This window comes from Papilio machaon, chromosome 22 (genome assembly GCF_912999745.1).
Source record: "Papilio machaon chromosome 22, ilPapMach1.1, whole genome shotgun sequence".
NCBI classification, from domain to species: Eukaryota; Metazoa; Arthropoda; class Insecta; order Lepidoptera; family Papilionidae; genus Papilio; species Papilio machaon.
The window spans coordinates 6,119,516-6,139,751 of NC_060007.1; the positions used below are offsets into that span (position 1 = coordinate 6,119,516).

General features: G+C 35.9%; 2 protein-coding genes across 7 annotated transcripts in view; one reads left to right on the forward strand and one right to left on the reverse strand.

The window, feature by feature from the left end:
• Window positions 1-19,779, reverse strand: part of LOC106713973 (putative oxidoreductase GLYR1 homolog) — a 45,402-nt gene extending 25,623 nt beyond the window's left edge. For 2 of the 3 annotated variants that reach the window (XM_045683599.1, XM_045683598.1), the window contains exons 1-7: window positions 19,708-19,779; window positions 19,584-19,620; window positions 19,115-19,197; window positions 14,276-14,402; window positions 13,613-13,756; window positions 12,975-13,175; window positions 10,948-11,121 (exon numbers count right to left, since the gene is read on the reverse strand). In XM_045683599.1, coding sequence (XP_045539555.1) covers window positions 10,948-11,121; window positions 12,975-13,175; window positions 13,613-13,756; window positions 14,276-14,402; window positions 19,115-19,197; window positions 19,584-19,620; window positions 19,708-19,742 — 801 coding nt within the window. In that variant the 5' untranslated portion in view covers window positions 19,743-19,779. The remainder of the gene's footprint in view (window positions 1-10,947; window positions 11,122-12,974; window positions 13,176-13,612; window positions 13,757-14,275; window positions 14,403-19,114; window positions 19,198-19,583; window positions 19,621-19,707) is intronic. The other variant, XM_045683600.1, reaches the window with a different exon arrangement.
• Window positions 2,416-12,201, forward strand: LOC106713972 (leucine-rich repeat and immunoglobulin-like domain-containing nogo receptor-interacting protein 2). 4 transcript variants are annotated; one of them, XM_045683597.1, is made up of 5 exons: window positions 2,416-2,898; window positions 4,147-5,832; window positions 5,907-6,054; window positions 6,130-6,270; window positions 11,967-12,201. In XM_045683597.1, the coding sequence occupies exons 2-5, from the start codon at window positions 4,175-4,177 to the stop codon at window positions 11,979-11,981; spliced, it is 1,962 nt and encodes a 653-aa protein (XP_045539553.1). In that variant the 5' UTR covers window positions 2,416-2,898; window positions 4,147-4,174; the 3' UTR covers window positions 11,982-12,201. The 4 variants fall into 4 exon arrangements, with proteins under 4 accessions (XP_045539553.1, XP_014362368.2, XP_014362369.2 ...); XM_014506882.2 differs by lacking the exon at window positions 11,967-12,201 and adding an exon at window positions 6,481-8,319; XM_014506883.2 differs by lacking the exon at window positions 11,967-12,201 and adding an exon at window positions 6,481-8,319 and having other exon boundaries at window positions 2,416-2,797.
• Window positions 19,780-20,236: the final 457 nt, after the last annotated feature.

Sequence of the window (20,236 nt, forward strand, 5' to 3'; positions counted from 1 at the left end):
CAATTATCTGCATTTGTTGGAGTATCAGATACAACTATTTTGCGTATCCTGCACGACCACCTGGGCATGACAAAAGTCAGTGCAAGATGGGTGCCGAGAATGCTCACGCCGCTTCAAAAACAGCAGCGCGTCGACGCGTCTAAGCACTTTTTGGAGTTGTGTGGAGACGAGCCCGTGCAGATTTTGGAGCGGATTGTTACTGGAGATGAAACATGGGTTCATCACTTTGAACCTGAGTCCAAACAGGAGTCCATGCAATGGCACAAAAAGGGTACACCACCTCCCAAAAAATTCAAGGTGTCAGAATCGGCGGGAAAGTTGATGGCCACTGTTTTTTGGGATTGTAAGGGAATATTACTCATTGATTATAAAGAAAAAGGTACCACTATAACCGGAGAATACTACGCACTCATATTAGAAAAGTTAAAGGAGTCAATTAAAGAAAAACGTCGAGGAAAATTGGCCAAGGGTGTGTTGCTTTTGCAAGACAACGCGCCGGTTCACAAGAGCCGAGTTGCCATGGCTGCTCTGCACACACATGGGTTCGAACCACTTGTTCACCCACCCTACAGTCCAGACCTGGCTCCTAGCGATTTTTATTTATTTCCAAATTTAAAAAAAGAGCTAAGGGGAAGGAAATTTTCCGACGATAATGAAGTGAAGGAGGCAATTTCGGCCCATTTTGAGGCCAAAGACAAAAAATATTTTTTCGATGGTTTAGAAAAATTAATTCATAGATCGAATAAATGTATTAGACTTAAGGGTGATTATATTGAAAAGGAAAAATAAATTTATTGTTATATTTCATTGACAACCCTTTCATTCCGCGAACTTTTGGACCTCCCCTCGTAGGATAATTTTTACCCCGTTATCTATTTTTTATTCCGCGCGGATGGAGTCGCGGGGAAAAAGCTAGTATTTGCTATATTAAAGCTATGTGGTTTTCAAAAATGCAAAATCGCTTCGAGATAAAGATGTTTTGGCCATCATATTGGCGGGAGCACAGCCGTGCCCACTACACTTGAAGCAGACTATCTTCGCTATTAATTACATATGTATATATTATCAAGGTATAATATTGAAGCAGCTGCTATAATACGGTACAATTCAGATCTCTGTATAAAAAAAAGTGTGCACATCGAAACCATTTTGATATAGCTAAAGGGTAAATTTTAACAACAAAAAAAGGTGAGATCAATGAAAGCAGGTATAAAAAAGATAGAAATAGGATACTAAGTTTGTTAAGAGCCCCCGCAGACTAGGGACACAGTCGTCCGATAGTTTGATCGTGCGCTAAATGAGTGTAAGCATGTATGGAGATGCGCACATTACACTCGAAAGCCGTTCTGGGGATACTTTCAAACAAATATCCATCCATCCATCCATCCATCCAAACATTCGCATTAATATTATTAAGATTTTATATTAAACATATATGGTTGTAGTACGTTCTATTAATGACATATCAAGTTTTATATTATACGCTCCATACACATTTATTTGATGGTACAAAACAACATTTACATAAGAAAATAATTCGGTCTCATTTCGACGTGGCGCTACCTAACCTAGGCCAAAACTCAGATTATATCATTATTATATCACTCGTGTCCGACATTTCGAGGCCCCGGTTCTTTTCAAACAACCGGAACTAGCTATATTTCATAACATAGAAGTTGGTTCTGTATAAATTTATAATTGTAAATTTAATTGTATAAGAGATTTTGTACTGCAAATATGACTAATTGGTAGCTACTAAATACTACCTTTTTATCGTTAAAAGTCAAGCCAAGGTCAGAGTTAAAGCTACCAAGAAGAATAAATTAAATGTTGTTTGTGTCTTGCAGTTTGCACAAATGCGATGTAGGTACGTTTCGTTTATAATAAAAAATGCAATTCGAACTTCCTATCATACCACCACAGATACAATCTCCTCCAACTCATCTCGATGGGTACAGTTTCCAATAAAAAGATTAATTTCTGGTTGCGCAACATCCAAAAGTGGACAGGGGTTGCGAATGCCACCCAACTATTTTGTCTCGCAAGAGATAAAAGTACATATTTTATACATATTTATACATACATCAGGTTGAATGTATTTATTATATTTTGATAACATAGTTAGGTACTGCATGATAAAACAACTTGTTTGTGGATTCGTTGTAAAGATAAACTACACGTCATAAGCTCAAACACAACATTACTCATCTGACTTAAATATTAACATTTTAAAGGAACAAGAACAATAATATCATTCCGGTTTTCATTGAAATGTGTTGTAAAACCCGTCATTGTACATTTTGTCGTCGTATTGAAGCAAAGAAAATCCAACGGAATGGCGGGTAGCGGCGGGTAGCGGCGGGCGGCGGGCACACGCCGCCGTTCGTTGCCACTTTCGCTCCAACTCGGTATAGTTCGGTTAACCTCGCATACGACAGCTGACCGGATTCGAGTGAGAGCGAGACACAAACAGTGTCTGTGCGCGTGGTAGAAAGAGAACGACGCACCGCGCACCTACCAGCGCCGCCATTTATTTCTTTTAGTGCTCGACTCCCGACTAGTGACAGCGTTTTTGATTATCGCAAGAGCATACACGTTTTATTTGTGAAATTTGTGTATTCAAGTGCTATTAATATTTAATAAAAGTTTCTTGTGCATTTCGTGTGAGAGTGAGAATGCTAAGCGGAATGATATGTTAGAAAACCGTACGCAAATCACAATGGCAGGCGTCCGTACTTCGGTTGTCAACATAAAATGAGATTATGCAAGTTTGAAGTAGGATGCAGACGAATCTTAGGTAAATAATGAGTTATATCGTTGTCTAAATGGATTAAATAGCGAGGTGTTAGTGTGCGTCGTGTCAGCTGGATTTTTGTAGGTGCATCGACGTGTTAAAAGGTAAGCTAGTACCGACCGCGGGCGCTTTGTGGAGAGTGTCTAGGGACCGTATTGTCTACGTTCTGCATTTCACAGTATTCTTTCAATTCCATTGTATAAAATAATCTAAATGCAAACATTCAATAATCAAAGAAAGTTTTTAAGCAAGTTTGACTTTTGATTAATTACAAATTTGATTAATTCACAGTTAATTTTCAACTTTGAATAACATCGAATTCCTTTTGTTAAAATTATAAGTAACAATTTAACCGGACACGGGTAATTAACAAAACCTTTCGAAATAATAATTGACAAGAATCAAGGTTTACGTGGCGATGTTATATAAAAAATTACATACGAATTCTTTGAACTTACTGTTATATGTTCATACAAAGATAATGAAACAAAAAAGTTTCATCTGAACTAACAAGGCTGATATAACGACTGTTAATTCTAGGTTTGATTCCTAAATAATTATAGGTCATTCAAATTACTATCTCAATTATAATCAGCTATTTGAATTTCCTTATCTATGTCTAACTGAATATTTTTTCATTATTTTTTTTAATTTAATATTTAATAATTTTAATAAAATGATACCTTTGACTGTGATTCATCAAGTAATAGTGAACATAAAGAATCAATAAATAAGGAGTGCATGAAATAAAAAAATATTAGAATCAGAACAGCGAATAAAGATTTTTAAAACAAGCATATATCTATAAAATTCAAATGTCATAAGGAAAATTTTATAAGAGAAAATAAAATTATTTATATAATATGCTATTTACAACATTAATAGCTAAGTTAATTATTTATGCTATGTACAGATTTTGTCCATGTACTTTAATAAATTATTTTATCAGTCAACTATATTCTTTGTATTATCAACATTTATAAAAAATATATAACATGAAATACATATTTTTATAGCAATTGCTGTTGGATATGGATTATGTCTTTACATATTATATCACAATCTGTAAAGTAATTATGCATACAGTGAAAGACAGTTTTAGTCCAATTTTTCAATAAAGTAAGAAACACATCGGTCTAGTATTTTAATTGTCCATTGCAATGTACAAATTACAGTACAGATTCCTATAATTTAAATTAATTATGTATGGAAATAATTAACTTTTTAATTTAAGTCTATTCTAATGTTTTTGAAAATGAAAATCATGTTCTATTAAGACAAAATAAAACTGTAAATACAGAAAATAAAAAAAATTCCAAATAATTAAATGAACTAAATTTGTATTGTTTCAGTCAGTGAGACTATGAGGGTTGTAAAATAATGCGGTGGCTGCACAAAATATTGACGCTGGCAATAATTTGCGCAGCTGCGGGTGAGGACTGCCCCACCGCCTGCACCTGCACCAGCGCGCGCCTGCAATGTTCCAACCTTACTATCCCTGGTAACCACCTCAACAAGACCATTATCGCCAAATATGGCACAGAACTCCGAAACATCACCTGGACAGACTCCACCGTACAAGATTTGGACCAGGATCTCTTTTTAGGCCTATACAAATTAGAATACATCGATTTAAGCAGAAACGAAATACAAAGGGCAAAGGACGAACTGTTCGCAAGACTGAACAACTTGGTATACCTAAACCTGTCGAGGAACAAGATTGACGACATACCTCGCTCCACGTTCAAGTTTCTAGACAACCTAGAGATTCTGGACGTGTCACATAATCATCTTCACGTCATACCATTCCAGGTCTTCGGGCCACTGACTAGGTTAAAGTATTTGGATATATCTCATAATAAAATCGCAACATTCTTAGACTACTTTTTTAAGCCTAACCGCCAACTGAAACAACTGTTCCTAAATAATAATAGCCTAGTCGAAATTACTTCGAAAGCTCTAGTCAACTTGAAGGAGTTGGAAATCCTGGACTTATCCGCCAATAAACTAGATTATATACCTAAGTCTATCTTAGATCATTTTGAACATCTTACAGATCTTAATCTTAGCTACAACAACTTCCAAAACATATCATACGATGCTTTTAAGAAACTGTACAAATTAAAGTGGCTCGACATGGGCGGGAATAGACTCAAGTGGCTGCCCGCCGGGCTTTTCCAAAATAATGAAAATTTAGAAACATTCTACCTCGACAACACTCAAATAACGGTTATACAGAACACGAATTTTAAAGGTTTGATTAATTTACAGCGACTTTTCCTTAGAGACAATCGTAATTTAAGTGAAATAGAAAGATATGTTTTCGAAGATACGCCGGATATAACACATTTGGATATAAGCGGCAACGATTTGACTTTTTTACCTTTAAGCTTAGAGAAACTAGATAAATTAAAAGCTTTGAAAATAAACAAGAACCCATGGGCTTGCGACTGTCGCATGGCGTGGTTCGCGGCTTGGGCTGAAAAGAGGAAGGACATAATCAGATCAGACCTGAGCTGCCGGAGAGCCTACCCCGGCGACATGCTACGCGTGCTCAATGATACCAACTGCAAGCCGCCGCAGCTCATCTCGAGCAGCCCCCTGGAACTGTATCGACTGCAGAGCGAAGCGCGACTCGAGTGCAGGTTCGACGGCAACCCAGCGCCCTCTATCACTTGGATCACACCGACGAGGGACGTCTTCCATTGGAATCCAAACCCGTTGGTACCAGACCTATTCCGGAAACACGGAACCGCACACGACCAATACTATCGCCCAATAGACAACGAGAGATCGCGAGTGAGAGTGTTAGAAGATGGTAGCCTATTAATAACTGATATACACAGAGAAGACACGGGAACATATATTTGTTACGCTACAAACCCTTCCGCCAATGTGACCGCAGAGGTGATTTTGAACATAGACCCGATGACAATGTTTGAGATAAAGATCTACAGTCTGATCTGTGGAGCGTTCTGTGCCGCTTTGTTCCTGGGAATGACTTTATTGATTCAAGCTATACGTTATATCTTCTACAGGTTGGTGACGGTGATATTATTTAACATAATTCGTTGAAATGAGTTAAAAGTAAAATTCAAATGTGACATTTCAGATTCCGACTTCTGGAGACGTGCTGCAGCTGCTGCGCATGCGTGAGCCGCGACGCGCCGCGCTCGCGACAGATATACAACATGCTGGACAACATCGAACAATACAAGAGACAGCAATTGGAAAAACTGCGAGAGAACTACGCTGTTCAGGTGAATATTTGACAATTATTGAAGTATTTCTTGTTGTAGTGGACTAGTTATTTACAATGTATGATTTATTTTTAGGTTCATCGGATCAAAGAGAACTGTACACAGCAAATGGAATGGATACAGAACAGCTACTCGTCGCAAGCAACGCACCTGCGCAACATCAGAGATATCGGCACCAACCATTTGACCTCTATGAAAGACCAATACTATGACCAGGTATTTAAAGTTTATGAATAGCTACAATGTTTTTGGTAATATTGTGCTGTTGTTTGTTTATCTTATCGAATTAATGTTACTTTTATATTACCACATAACGATTGTTATGTCAATTTTTTAACTATCTTATTAAGATAGTTGCGGTGTTTTTATATATTGTGATGAGTTACAAGTTTGTTAGTAACACTACGTGTACATTTATAAACGCAGGTTAAACGGGTTCGAGAGTACTCCACATCACAGTTGAACTGGGTCAGAGAGAACTACGTATTCCAAAGAAACAAAATACGAAAATTTAGCGCTCATCAGATTCTTAGACTTCGCGAATCGTATAAATATCAACAGCAGACGCTAAATAAAGTGTTGGAAAATCTGCCGACGTTGTACTTTGAGAACTGCCGCAGCGGATCCTGCGGACGCAGCGACTCCATGGCTTTCGATCCGGACGTGGAAGTCATCGACATGTATCTCAAGACCAAGATAGAAAAGTTGACGCACCTTCCCAACCCGATCACCGACGACGAAAGCAAAATGTCAGTTTATTACACACCGACGGAGAGATCCGTTAACTCGAGGCGTAATTCACCGCTCACTATCCCCGAAGGCATTCACATCAACATGATAGAGCGGGGCCCTCCCAAACTGATGGCGAAGATAAAACCTCTGCAGCCGGTGCCGCCGCCGAGCCTCGACTACTCCACGCCGCCGTCGACTTCGAAAGCGGGCTTGTCAGTGGGACACGTGAAGTACAAGTGTGACAGAAGCGAGTTCAAGCCGTTCAGCGAGCCGTTGCTGGGCAGGGAGCGCGGGAAGTGCCAGCTGGCAGTGAGCGCGAGCTCGCCGGAGCTGCGTCGCGAGGTGGACTGCGAGGCGGCGCGCGAGCCCCGGGCGGAGGGCGAGGCGGCGCGGGAGGCGCGCGTGCTGCTGGCAGTGGAGCTGGCTCAGCCCGAGTGCGAGGTGAAGCACGCGGCGGGGCAGCTGGTGTGCGGCGAGTGCGCGGGGCTGTGCGAGAACACGCCCTTGTAGTACAGGCTGCTCACGCGCGTGTTCAAGATCTACGCGGTGTCGGGCGGCACGCTGACCGTGCACAAGCCGGCCGACGTGCCGCTGACAGACTTGAGCGGGTTCACGCCGTCTTTCGTATGATTCTCTACGTCAGTGTTGAAGTGATTCGCGAACCGTTTCGGCCGCCGTGTCGCGAGTTAGAAGGCATCTTGCCCGGCCGAGCTGTGATAGACTGTGTGCGGTGCGAGTGAGCCGCGTGCCCTGCGACGTTCTCGTACCATCTCCTAGTGGTAGGTTAAGGATACTGAATCTGCTGTCGATGGTAGTGGAAAAAAAAATTTGAAACGGTTTTCTAATAAGTGTTCTATCAATGGGTACGGAATGTGTAAATATGTATCGTTTGTTTCGATTTATTTCATTTCCATTTTGATGTATTTTTAAGGTATGAAAAATCTTAGAGTAATATGCATTTTATATTTGTTCCGACTTAAAACTTAGGTAATGAAGGTGTAAGGAAATTGTTACTATCTTTGTTGTAATTGTTGCGATGTTATTGTAAATTGGTGTATCGTAGAACTGAGACGATCTTTTCTCATGAGCTGTATTTCCTTTCACTTCAACCGAACTAGATTGTATGTATTATTGAGTCTGATTTAGTCAATTTTTTTTATATAAAATCAAAATCAATTTTATAAAAAATCATCTTAGTTTATCTACGTTTTAATAATTTATATTTCTTTATGTTTACCGATGCCTTATCGATCTGATGTGTAACAGTGCAACAGTGATATGCCAAAATACTGCAAATCCAACAATGATTTATATTGTGAACTTTTCTTAATGTGAAATATACAAATATTGTTGAAATTTTTCTAAATATTATAAACAAGAGTAAATAGTAAATCATGGAGAATAAATTATTTTTCAATGTAATCTCTCTTGGTTTTATTTACGTTCAGTTGAGAACTGAGGCGCGTGTGCGTTACGTTATCTTGTCGGCAACATAATTATTACTACTACTGTGCTGTATATATTAAACACCATTTATATAATATATCGTCTTGTCATCTTTTATATTATTTAAAGTGAAAAATTTATCTTTACACTAACATTTTTTAAATGTTCCTCATAAAAAAATTTGGTCTACTTATTAAAGTCATCGTCAAACATTAATATACTTTAGTTTCACGATCATAGATATAAGTAGGTATTTTATATAACGCTTGATAATCGGAATAGGATCAGTAGACATACAAATAAAACAATAACTAACATGAAATACATAGTTTATTTGATATAGTCCGTTCACACGATAACTAACGATCGAGTGTTACCATTTCAAAACTACGTCTAATCGCCCAAGTCGATAATATGTTTATTAAAAAAAATACTACATACGGATAAAAAAATTAACAAAAAACGTTTACCATTCGATGGAATATTTGCCAGTGAATAGATTTTAAATTATTTATGAATTTAAATTTTATACTCATCGTTACTTTAAATTAAGTGCCCATTTAAATTTTAGGAAAGCTGAGAGACCATTTTCTTACTTTATAAAAAATGAGTCTTGTTTTTAGACACTGACAAAATGTAGTATCGGTTAACTTTGACAGGGATTTTTAATTTGATTTCAAACTTTGTTAATTTGTAAAAATATGCTACTAGTTACTGTATATAGAATTTAAGAAGAATATTTAAAAAAATCCAAAAAAAATATAAAAAGAAATTGAAAATTAAAAAAAAAAATACAAATTTTAATGTAGTATTCATAATTATGATAATTCATTTACCGTGGGTTTCTAACAAACTAACAAAATCTCTGTAAAACAAATCGTCATCTCTATCATTGTCTTTGACAAAACAGGGATAACAATATGTTTTAAACTGGGATTTTGTTCTGAGAAACCCACAGTTAATTAGAGATGCGATAAATGTAGATACTAGAATTGTACAATAAATCGTTAAAATTACATTTAGTCCTCACTTTTTGCTTGCGTTAACTTTATTTAGATTAATGGTCTCTTCCTAAAAAATAGTTCGGTAAATCTACTTTATCAAATTAAAAAAAATATATAGATATTAAGAGTCGTTCAAGTTTCATATATTTATCTAAATGAGTATTCGTGAGTATATTGAATAGTTTTTTTCAATATCCACATATAAGTTTTTGACTAGCCATTTATCAACTTATCTATTAGAAAAAAATACCTAAAGATATTGATTATTTAATAAGGTGTTATAAAATAAATTAAAAAAACTATATAAAGTAAAATTAGAATAATTCAAACTTCCTACTTTAGACGTTTAGAGATAAAATCACGGATAAGCAATGTCCAAAGGACAAGCATAACAATAATCCGTATAATAAAAAAAAAAAGTTAAACAACTGTTGAAACTTGGCTGCATATTGATATAACACGGCAACAACAATGAATTTAGTAAAAAATCTGTTAAAGTGTTTACGTATGTCAAAATTAAAACTGTATGCTATGTTCTTGTCGTAAGACTAAGAATGTTGAGAGGTTTTGACTAAGTCTAGATACAACATCGTAATAGACATGTTTTTGGAATGAGACGCGAAGGGAAAAGAAAGTGGTTTAATGTGATGTAACCATTAATATGTTCAAACTGTTTATAAGAATGTTTGTCGGTGCAAAACGCGTAATAAACGATAAATGACAAACAAACCCAACTCCATTTTTAAAAGCCGTAAAACCTAAGCCCAATTGTGGGCATCATCGCTTACTTCGAGTAAAATTTAGTCCAGTCACTCGTTAGGAAAGTAAAGGCATCATCAAAAATATTAAACTTAACCATTTTAAGTTATAAATTTCAAATTAACCGCATCATAACCGGATACTGTGTTAATTTTATATAATTTATATTAAACATTTATATGTTTTGTTACATATAACTGACATAAAATATGAATATTAAATATTTGATTACTTTATAATAATTAAATATAAAAAATATTTAAACTTTATTATTAAATATTTTTTCTTTTAACCTGTCGTATATAAAAATTGTTTATTTATTTATTAAAAACAACTTCATCAGCTATCGTTTTAAATTTATTACAGAATTCGAAGTGCATTTTGATTGTGCAGAGAAATATTGAAAACTGTTGCTCCTTCCTTACAATTAAGAGCCTAAAAATTTTAATTACTATTGAAAATAATAGTTTAAATTTCAATATCGTAATTTTAAAACATCCTGTATTCAAGAATATGAAGTAGGTTATTATTCCAAAATAACGACATAGCAACAATGATAACAACATTGTTTACCTATTTTACCTAAGTATCTTGTTTGCTCAACTAATAGTTGGCAGAAATAAGAAACCGTAACTAACACTCCAGTTGTAATAAACCTCTATGAATAAGTTAAGAACTACAAAACAACACTTAAAAAAACTTATATCAAAATTCAAAAAGAGTAAACCACTATCCGACTTATATAGGACCAGCCCAATATAGATAAACCTACACTTTCAAATTTTTTAGACACAAAATTAAGAAAAAAAAAAAAGAAAAAATCTTAAAACTTGATCCTGAAATAAAAGAACACATAGTCCTAAAGTAAATCCAGATAGAAAAATTTGAAGATATAAAGACTTGAAAATTGGCATATTGTAAAAGATCATTGGGATCAAAAATATTGACTTACCTTTGCCCCTGTTCTGTTCCACACGAGCACCTTATGTCCAGAATTGAGCAGGTTCTTAACAATACCACTGCCCATGATGCCCAGCCCCAGGAAGCCGAACTTCATCTGGCTCGCCTTGATGTTCTTCTCCAGCAGCGTCTCTGACACATTCTCCAGGTCTAGAGGTGGTGTCTCCTGAAATATAGGTCATTGATGAGGACCTGCTTTTTATATCATCTCCTACAGCATCAATTAGTCACTAATAAAGACCTTTAGTGTAGATTTATTATACTTAATCCTCACTAAAGAGGGACCACTTAAAAACTAGTGTGGCAGTTATTCTTTTCTTGCTTATGTTCTACCAACTTTTGCCGGCGACTACTTTCGCGGAATTAAAAAAATAATCTAGTAATATAATATAACCTGTTAGTGATAATGTGGCATTTTGATGGCACAAGAATTTTTCTAATAAGTCCAGTAGTTTTTGAGTTTATTTGTTACATACAAAAATAAAAATCTTTCCTTTTTACAATAACAGGTCGCGACTACGCATTAGTGTACATCTAATAAACTACCCCTTTTCCTAAGAACCACACAGAAGACAGACGTGAAGTGAAAGTAATTCCACGTTTCATCTAATGAGTAGGCGTTCCGGAAGCCTTATTTTAGTCCTCTTTATTCCTACCCTTTTCTTATAAGGAAATTATAGAAAGGGGAAGTGAATTAGCTGGAGAAGGGGACGCAAAGGAAGGAGAAATATTCTCTTTCTGTGCATCTCCTTCTCCGTCGATTAAAAGTAGGCAACGCATCAGCAATTGTGGATGTCAATGGACAGCTGTCGCTTCGCTGTTTTGAGCGTATTCTGGTGGCCGTTTGCTATTTCGCCACCTCATAAAAAATTCTAATAATAAGAATTCCTATCATGAAAGCAATAGTTTCGAACATTTAATGCACAAAACTTGTCTTAGTCTTAAATCCTGATTACTTCACTGAACCACATCTATCACAGTTAGCTACCGTGCGGAAAATCTTTGTTTCAGATAACACGAGACTGATAACAAGCATCTGGACACTGTCTTACATCGTCTCAAGTTAAGCCTGACAACCGCCGCATGCCTAGACCACTTGGAACCCATCAAAGTTAAATTAACAATGCACCAAACTTAAGAGGAGTTACAAGTTATATACTAAAGAAGACTCAATCGGAAAGTTTACAAGTCGCTAAAGAAGATGAATGAAACCGAATCAACTAAATCATTAAATAAACTCGATAAATTTCGTAAAAATAGTTTAATTTCAATTAATAAACTAGTCACATAAGCCAGCTTACTTACTGATATTTGAAATAGTAAGCATTTTGGAGGCACATTAGTGATTTTTGGAGTAAAATAAAAATGTTGGAATGCAAGTAGACGACTATAATGCTATAAACCATAGAAGTATTCTTATCTCTATCTTTTTTCGGGGGGGGGGGTCTTCTAAAGATGCACTGCCTTCTGGGGGAAAGACAGGGTTATGTGAGACTAAAGAAAGGAACCAGAACTCTCTGCACGACTCAGCAGTACCCCCTCTTGTGCCCTCACATAACTACCGAAACTCAGGACCAGACCTTGTTGCTCTTGCCGTTATAACCTTAGTATGTTGTACGAAAATCATTACTAATATTATTAACAGGAAAGATTTTATTGTTTATTTCCATTGAATAGGCTCCAAAACTATTGAAAAGATTTGAAAAATTCTTCCATATTGGGAAGACACTAACATCCTGGTAACATAGGCTATATTTATTACTACATTAACTAATTAGTACTATATTTTTCTATTTTTTATAAGATTAGAACGAAGTCGCGTGCTGCTAGTAGACCATTAAGAACCACGACCTTCCTCATACAGACAAAGTAAAGCAAGCTCTGATTACTTATTAATACACTTAAAGCGCACGTAAACTCCTAATAGTTAAGGATACCAAAAAACATGACCACTCGTGACCACATCACTGTATGTCCCTATAATAAAATCAAACATCAGTTGTTCAGCAGTATACTTACAGGTCTCAGTATATTGGAGGGTCGGTGCAGCAGGCTGGACTTCTTGCTGAAGGAGTGGTTCAGCATGGAGGGCTTCTCATTGGCGATGTCGGTGTCGGTGAAGGAGCGAGCCACTCGGCGCACCTTCTTACGCGGCACACCTTTCAGACTGGCTGACGACGACCGTTTGGCCGACTTCACCTTTGAAATGCCCAAACGTATCTATAAATTTTGAGAACTGCTTTATTACCACTGCTGCAAGTTTAAGTATTTGTGCCATGCAACTTAAGTACTTATAATACTTTCATTCAGTGGTCACTTAAGATGGTAACTTTCACACGTATACATAAGTGTTATAAATGTTTTAAGATATTAGCGACTCTTAATTTCGCGCTAGACGCGCAGGACACAACTTTAGGTCACTGCTCAGAGCGCCGATGAGTTAAGCCACCAAGAAATTTGAAAAGGCTTAAAGTATTTAAGGCTGGAAACTACTAAAATTGAATACCGGAATCGAATCCAAGATTATGTTTAAAAACAAATCATCAATCAAAAAATGTACATACGAATTGAACACCTCCTTTTTGAAGTCACTTAAAAAAATCTGATCAATCATGCATAAAGTTTAATTTCTTTCAAACTATTTTTAACTCTATTACCTTTGGTGTAGAGCTCTTTTTCTTGACTTCGGGCGATTGTTCTACTTCAGACTTCTCTTGAGAACTGTCTTCGTTCATCTCATCTTTGAGCTTATCAAACTCTTCTTCTGGATTTCTGGCGTGTTCGTCAATGTCACCGAATTTCTAACCCACAACAAAAATACTGAATAAATAATTTTACGACTACTTTGAGAAACTAGCCAACAATACAACTGCCGTCAAAACATGTCAACAACGAAGTTACATCTGTATATGGACACGCCATATAAGATTGGAAGTCTATTTGTCGGCGAATTCAGTATTGTTATCTCTGTCTTTTTCACAGAGTATGAGAGGGATTGCAATACTTTGTATATAAATGTTACGACAAAGGAAAAAAAACATACAGTTCACGAATAAATTAACAAGTAAAAAACAATTTTTTAAAGAAAATACAACTTTAACATAAATTGTAAAAAATATCATTCAATTATTAATTTATTTATTAGTTTTTAACTAATAATAAATTAGGCATAAATTCAAATCTAAAAAAAAATTATAAAATATCTGAGATCAGCGATTTGATTTATCTATAAGTCACTAAGGAAGAGCCTTAGTGTAGATTTCTCATACTAAATCAAACTTAAATGTTAGAAAGGACCTTTATGTAGTTACAACACTAACCTCCGGGTTGACGATAAACTCCTCTATTTGGTTAACAGCCTCCTTGAAAGCTGCCGTCTTGCAAGACTTGATAAGTTGCTCTTTATGCTCGTGGTACGGCTTTATGTTGTGTTCTTCTATCCAAGCGCTATTCAAACATATCACGTCGAATGTCAATCTAAAAGTTAGCTTCAATCCAAAGACAATATTTTTTCTATCCATTTATGATATAAAGGATAGTACGTTTTTTATATAACACAGGATAGGCAGTAGGAATAGGGTGAGGATTTAACAGGACAGTGGTCGGAAAGGTAAAAGGAAAGATGCATTTTTCGATTTACTAACTCTTTACAGCATCAGATGACGGAATGATAATGGAAGACGTGTAACCGGAGTCTTCCAATTTACAGAAATTACATTTCAGCTCACTATATGTCCCCACTGAGGGGCTCGGAACCTACCACAAGTTAGAGGTGCCTAGGACATAGTCAACCACGCTGGCCAAGTGCGAATTGACTTCACACATATCATTGAATTTCTTCTCAGATATGTGCAGCTTCACGATGTTTTCCTTCAACGTAAGAACGTCGGATAAAATCGAATCGAATCGAAAAACACATTGGCTACATAGCGGGCTTCGAACCCAGGACCTGCAGATTGCAAGTCAAGTGCTTAACCACCGAGCCACCGACGCTCCATAAATCAAAAATATAAAATGTATAAATACAGTTTTCGAATAAATTTATAAGTCTCGTAAAGAACATATGGTACATTATATTTATACACAGTTACTGTGCGTTTCCACTGTCAAGAAGTTAAACAAAACATATATTATAGTCATCCCTTTTCGAAGTTTCATTCAAATGACATTGAAGGTCTTGCCATTGGCGGAGAATTACCGTTACCATGGCAACCATCCATTTTTATTTGCTTGCAATTTTGTCCCTTTCTCGGATTACAATTTTTTTTTCAATTTACTCCTCCTCTAAGTTTAATGGCGTGAAAATATATAGCCTAAAGCGTTTAGTACGTATAGGGCATTTTATTACAAAAATAATTATGCAAAAATATGCCGCGATTGCTATGATCCTGCGTTATAAAGAAGACTTTGTTTACGCTTTATTATATTAGTGTAGCATTGATCTGTTGATTGACATGAACATGAGTTTAAGCAAAAATACATTATCTTGAAATGATCTATCATTCAACAATTTATTCCGTTTAAAACTGTTGTCTAAGAAACAGTTATACTGGTATACTAGCTGTCGCCCGCGACTCCGTCCGCGCGCAGTTAATAAATGGGGGGGGGGGTTATGAAAAATAGATGTTGGCTGATTCTCAGACCTACTGAATATGCTCACAAAATTTCATGAGAATCGGTCAAGCCGTTTCGGAGGAGTACGGGAACGAAAACTGTGACACGAGAATTTTATATATTAGAATGACATTAAAACAACAAGTCAATTTTCTAGTTACTAGTTCAAAAATCGCTCATTGGATCCACCCGTCACCGCCACAACGCGCGCTCGTCAAAGGAGCGAGCGAGACAGATCAATATGTTTGCTAGTGATGCAACGGATGTCTGTTTCCGTTTCCGCAAGTGCGGAAGTTCCGCGTGCTTTTCAACATCCGTTTCTGCTTCTGTTTCCGCAACTTTTATAACGGAGATAAAACGGAACTTTACGACGGCTGAGAGATCCAAATGCGCGGCGCGAGACGGGCAGTGCGTGCGCGGCCTTTCGGCACTTATCGCGTTTGTTTGTTTACGTACTATTTTGTGAATTTAAGCGCGTAATATTTTCTGCTGCTGTTTGAAACAATCAGTTTCTCTTGCTGGAGTAAACTGTCTAGTTGTTGTCCATATAAAATTTGACAACTGGCAAAACGTGACTATTTCATACTTACGAGTTATTAAATGTACTTTTGTATAAGTGATAACCATATAATATATCATCATCATTATATAGTTAGAAATATATTTGTCGTTTGTCAACACGAGTGGTTTGGCGAACTTTAATCTGTAAATAGTGTGATTTTGTTTTCTGAAAATAAATTAAAAAAAAAACGCCTATTTTAACTTATTGCAGCGCAGTAAAAATACATACATTGAAGGCTAAAGGACACCGATATCCCATGCCTTAACGAATTAAAAACGAATACAAACTGTTTTTACCGAAAAAAATATTTTTGTAAATATGTTTTTTATTATTATTTACACTTCTGTTTCCGCATCCGTTTCCGTTTCCGTTTCTGCTAAAATTTATTTTTGACATCTGTTTCCGTTTCTGGTTCCGGTAAGACACTTCCGTTGCATCACTAATGTTTGCTACACGTCCGTCTCGCTTCATCAGCCGTTCTTTTAGTGAGGGGAGGGGAGCGGGACGATTTAAATTTTTTTATTTACATAGGCACTGATCACAAATTATTTACTACTAGCTGTCGCCCGCGACTCCGTCCGCGCGAAGTTAAAAAAATTTAATAGCGGTATGAATTTTTTCTCACCTTTTAAACCTTCCCTAGACCTCCACGAACATTTCAAGACTAAGATAAATCCGTTCAGCCGTTCTCGAGTTTTAGTGAGACTAACGAACAGCAATTCATTTAATTTAGAAGATAGTAGATTTTTTATGTTATTTTTTTGCTTTTAAATATTTTTTAAAGCGATATTCCTATACACATAAGTGAAACATATAAATAAAGTTCCTAATAAATTATGACGAATTTCAAATTTTTATTTCAGCTTTAAATTCATCTAAATTCTTGTTGTACGTTTTGATTTTAAAAAAATTTAGAAAACTTTTTTTTTTCACTAAAATATCCCTAACATCAAATTAAATCCCAACAATTATGTATCAATGCCACAAAAGACATTACGAGTTCCTACTGCCAAAAACGTTAACAAGAAACTGTTGAAGTCTACGAAAAATTTTATATCACAGCATAATTGATGTAACACAACAAAAGTAAAAGTTTTATAAAAATGTAGAGTTGGCACACAAAATATTACTTGTGTGAAAACAACTTGAGAACAGAACTCACACCAATAACCTAGAGGGGTAGACAGAGACCATGAACTTAAATTTGGTGTGGTCCTAACACAGCTTGTTGTGTGTCTATGTGGGAACTGAGTATATAGAGATAAGAAATGTGGTGGAGATGTGCATATGCTATTGGTGTCCAATTTGTTTACATAGTTTGCTAAAGTAGACATATTTGTTTGACAATTTTTATACAAAATAGGCAAAGATTTAGTATAAAAAAAAACATTCTTGTAACATTACATATATCTTATATATTTTCGATCATATACATATTGTACAATCTATATATATAAAAGAAAGTCGTGTTAGTTACACTATTTATAACTCAAGAACGGCTGAACCGATTTGACTGAAAATTGGTGGGCAGGTAGCTTGAACCAGGAAACGCACATAGGATAATTTTTACCCCGTTTTCTATTTTTTATGCCGCGCGGACGGAGTCGCGGGTAAAAGCTAGTTAGATATAAAAAAACATTTTTGGTACCTTTCATATACATGTGTCTTATGTCATTTTTTTACTTGCAAAGTATTTTAAAACACATTTTTAAAAGTAGCTTAGTATAAAAAATTAGATGATACTGTTATTCAGATCTGTCAAAACAAACTTTCAGCATTTCAATATTGGTTGGTGATCAAATGATCCATAGAGATCATAAGACCCTCGACTTTTATACAATCATAATATATAAAATTCTCGTGCCGCTGTGTTTGTGGTTAAACTCCTCCGAAACGGCTTGACCGATTCTCATGAAATTTTGTGAGCATATTGAGTAGGTCTGAGAATCGGCCAACATCTATTTTTCATACCCCCCCCCCATTTATTTTATTTAACTGCGCGCGGACGGAGTCGCGGGCGACAGCTAGTAATATTATAAATTTTTGGGTTATTATGGAAAAGTGTGGTAAAAATTGTAATTGTCAAATGCTCGGTGAACAATCAAACTTTTTGTCAAATTATTTATTTGTATGTGGAGGCATAGTTTGTTTGAATGTTAAGATGGATGTGTGGTGTAACAAGAGTGGATAGGATACGAAATAAGTATATTAGAGGAAGTCTGAAAGTAGCACCGGTAGTAGAAAAATTGAGTAGTAAAAGGTTAGCGTGGTATGGGCATGTTATGAGGAGGGAAGAATTGCATGTGGCAAAGAGAACTTTAAGTATGAGTGTGGAGGTACACCGGTAGAGGTAGGCCTAGGAAGAGATAGATGGATTGCGTGAAAGATGACATGATCAAGAAGGGGGTGACAATCGAGATGACGGCAGACAGATTCATTTGGAGGACAGAAACCTGGTGCACCGAACCTACATAAGTGTAACAAGGTCAAGTAGATGATGATGATGTGGAGGCATTGTTAAATGTTTATGTCCATATTTGAAATATTTGTTAAATGAAAATAAATAAATCGGACAAAAAAAAACTGAGTGCTAATTTATTCATCTCAAAATTTACTTTAGTAAAAAGAAAATTACATTTTGTTTGTAAGAAGTTGGCAAACAAGCAAGTGGCTCACAACAACCATAGAGAACCTTAAATGGAAATTGTAGGGAACAAACAATGGTGGAACTTTCCTATCCATCACCCTACCATAAAATACATTACCTTTTCTTATTAGGAAAGGGTGGGTAACGGACGAGAACAGGAAAAGGCCTATGGCTGGGGCCAGTGTGATAACTCGTGAGGCAAAACCCTACTTTGTTTCATACTAATCTTATGTGAGGCTGAGGTATTTCGAGTCAGTCTATTCAGCAACAGATGTTGCACACTAAAACAATACTAACAAATTAGTAGTAGTGGTAATAAAGTGAAATGTTACTTACTAATTATTAGTCCCAAAGAAATAAATGCATTGAACATTGGTCGTCTTTTTTGGTAGCTTCAGCTCCGGGGTTGGGATGGCTACCTGAAAACCATAGTCATATTGTGTTAGAAACATTATTACAAGAATACTTCCTCAAAAATGGTTTAAAAAAATATATTGGAGGTTAAGATAAGTAATGATAAACATATCATTAAAGTTTACACTTTTAGCCCCTCACCTTACGACTGAACACTAAGAAGTGGTAAAAAAACCCTAAATAAAGTCCAACAGTCATAATAAATACTATAAGCGTCCCTTTTCTACGTAATCAAAATTTTCCCGCTAATAAGATGCTAAAATATATTACTCTGTTTACAAATTTCCGTAGCAGGTAATAAGCTGTATTATGAAGTAGTTTGCTAATATTACTGTTATACACGATTTTAAAGCTTGTTTTTTGATTAGAAATTGAAAATAAAGTAACTTACCCGGCCTGGCCAAGGGCTGAATCCCTTCATTTTAGCCCTGAAACAAAGATAATAGCAATTATACACTTCTGCGTTAATACAATTGGATAATAATCTATATTTTTTATACATTTTAAGTACATACCAAACTAAATCACCAAGTTTATAAACTTCACTCATGATGTACGTCCGCTACCTTTAACTTTCCACGACGAACTAAACCAGAGAGCCAGTGTTGAGAAAACAAAAACTTTTCGCGTCGTTTCATGCTCTATGGTTATAGGGAATGCATAAAAAAACGGCAAATTCGTTTTTTCCGGTTTTATTGCGCTAATACAAAAATCTTAGATTTGTGCTGCCGTCACCATATAAATCAGATGAAACGCAGGAAATTCTACTTTACACTAATCTTCTATAATAGATGTAGATCATTTACTGAAATGTGTTGCGGGAACACCGGCCCCGGGGTTAAGTGGCCAGTGCGCACCGCGCAACTATTTATGTATATTTTATTTTTCTTTCTTTTTTCTTCTAGACATTCATTCATTTTTGTCAAAAAAATCTTTTAAAACAGTTCTTTAAATTAATAAATATATAAATATAGCTATTATAAAAATGGTCCTTCCAGTCGGATTGATAAGGGAATCGGCATTGTCGTCGGCAGGTGGCTGAGA

Excerpts from the sequence above, each read along its gene's own strand:
- LOC106713972 (XM_014506882.2), top strand. The coding sequence starts at position 4,175 with ATGCGGTGGCTGCACAAAATATTGACGCTGGCAATAATTTGCGCAGCT. Across the intron at positions 5,833-5,906 it reads ATACGTTATATCTTCTACAG|ATTCCGACTTCTGGAGACGT; the intron begins GTTGGTGACGGT and ends GTGACATTTCAG. Across the intron at positions 6,271-6,480 it reads AAGACCAATACTATGACCAG|GTTAAACGGGTTCGAGAGTA; the intron begins GTATTTAAAGTT and ends TTATAAACGCAG.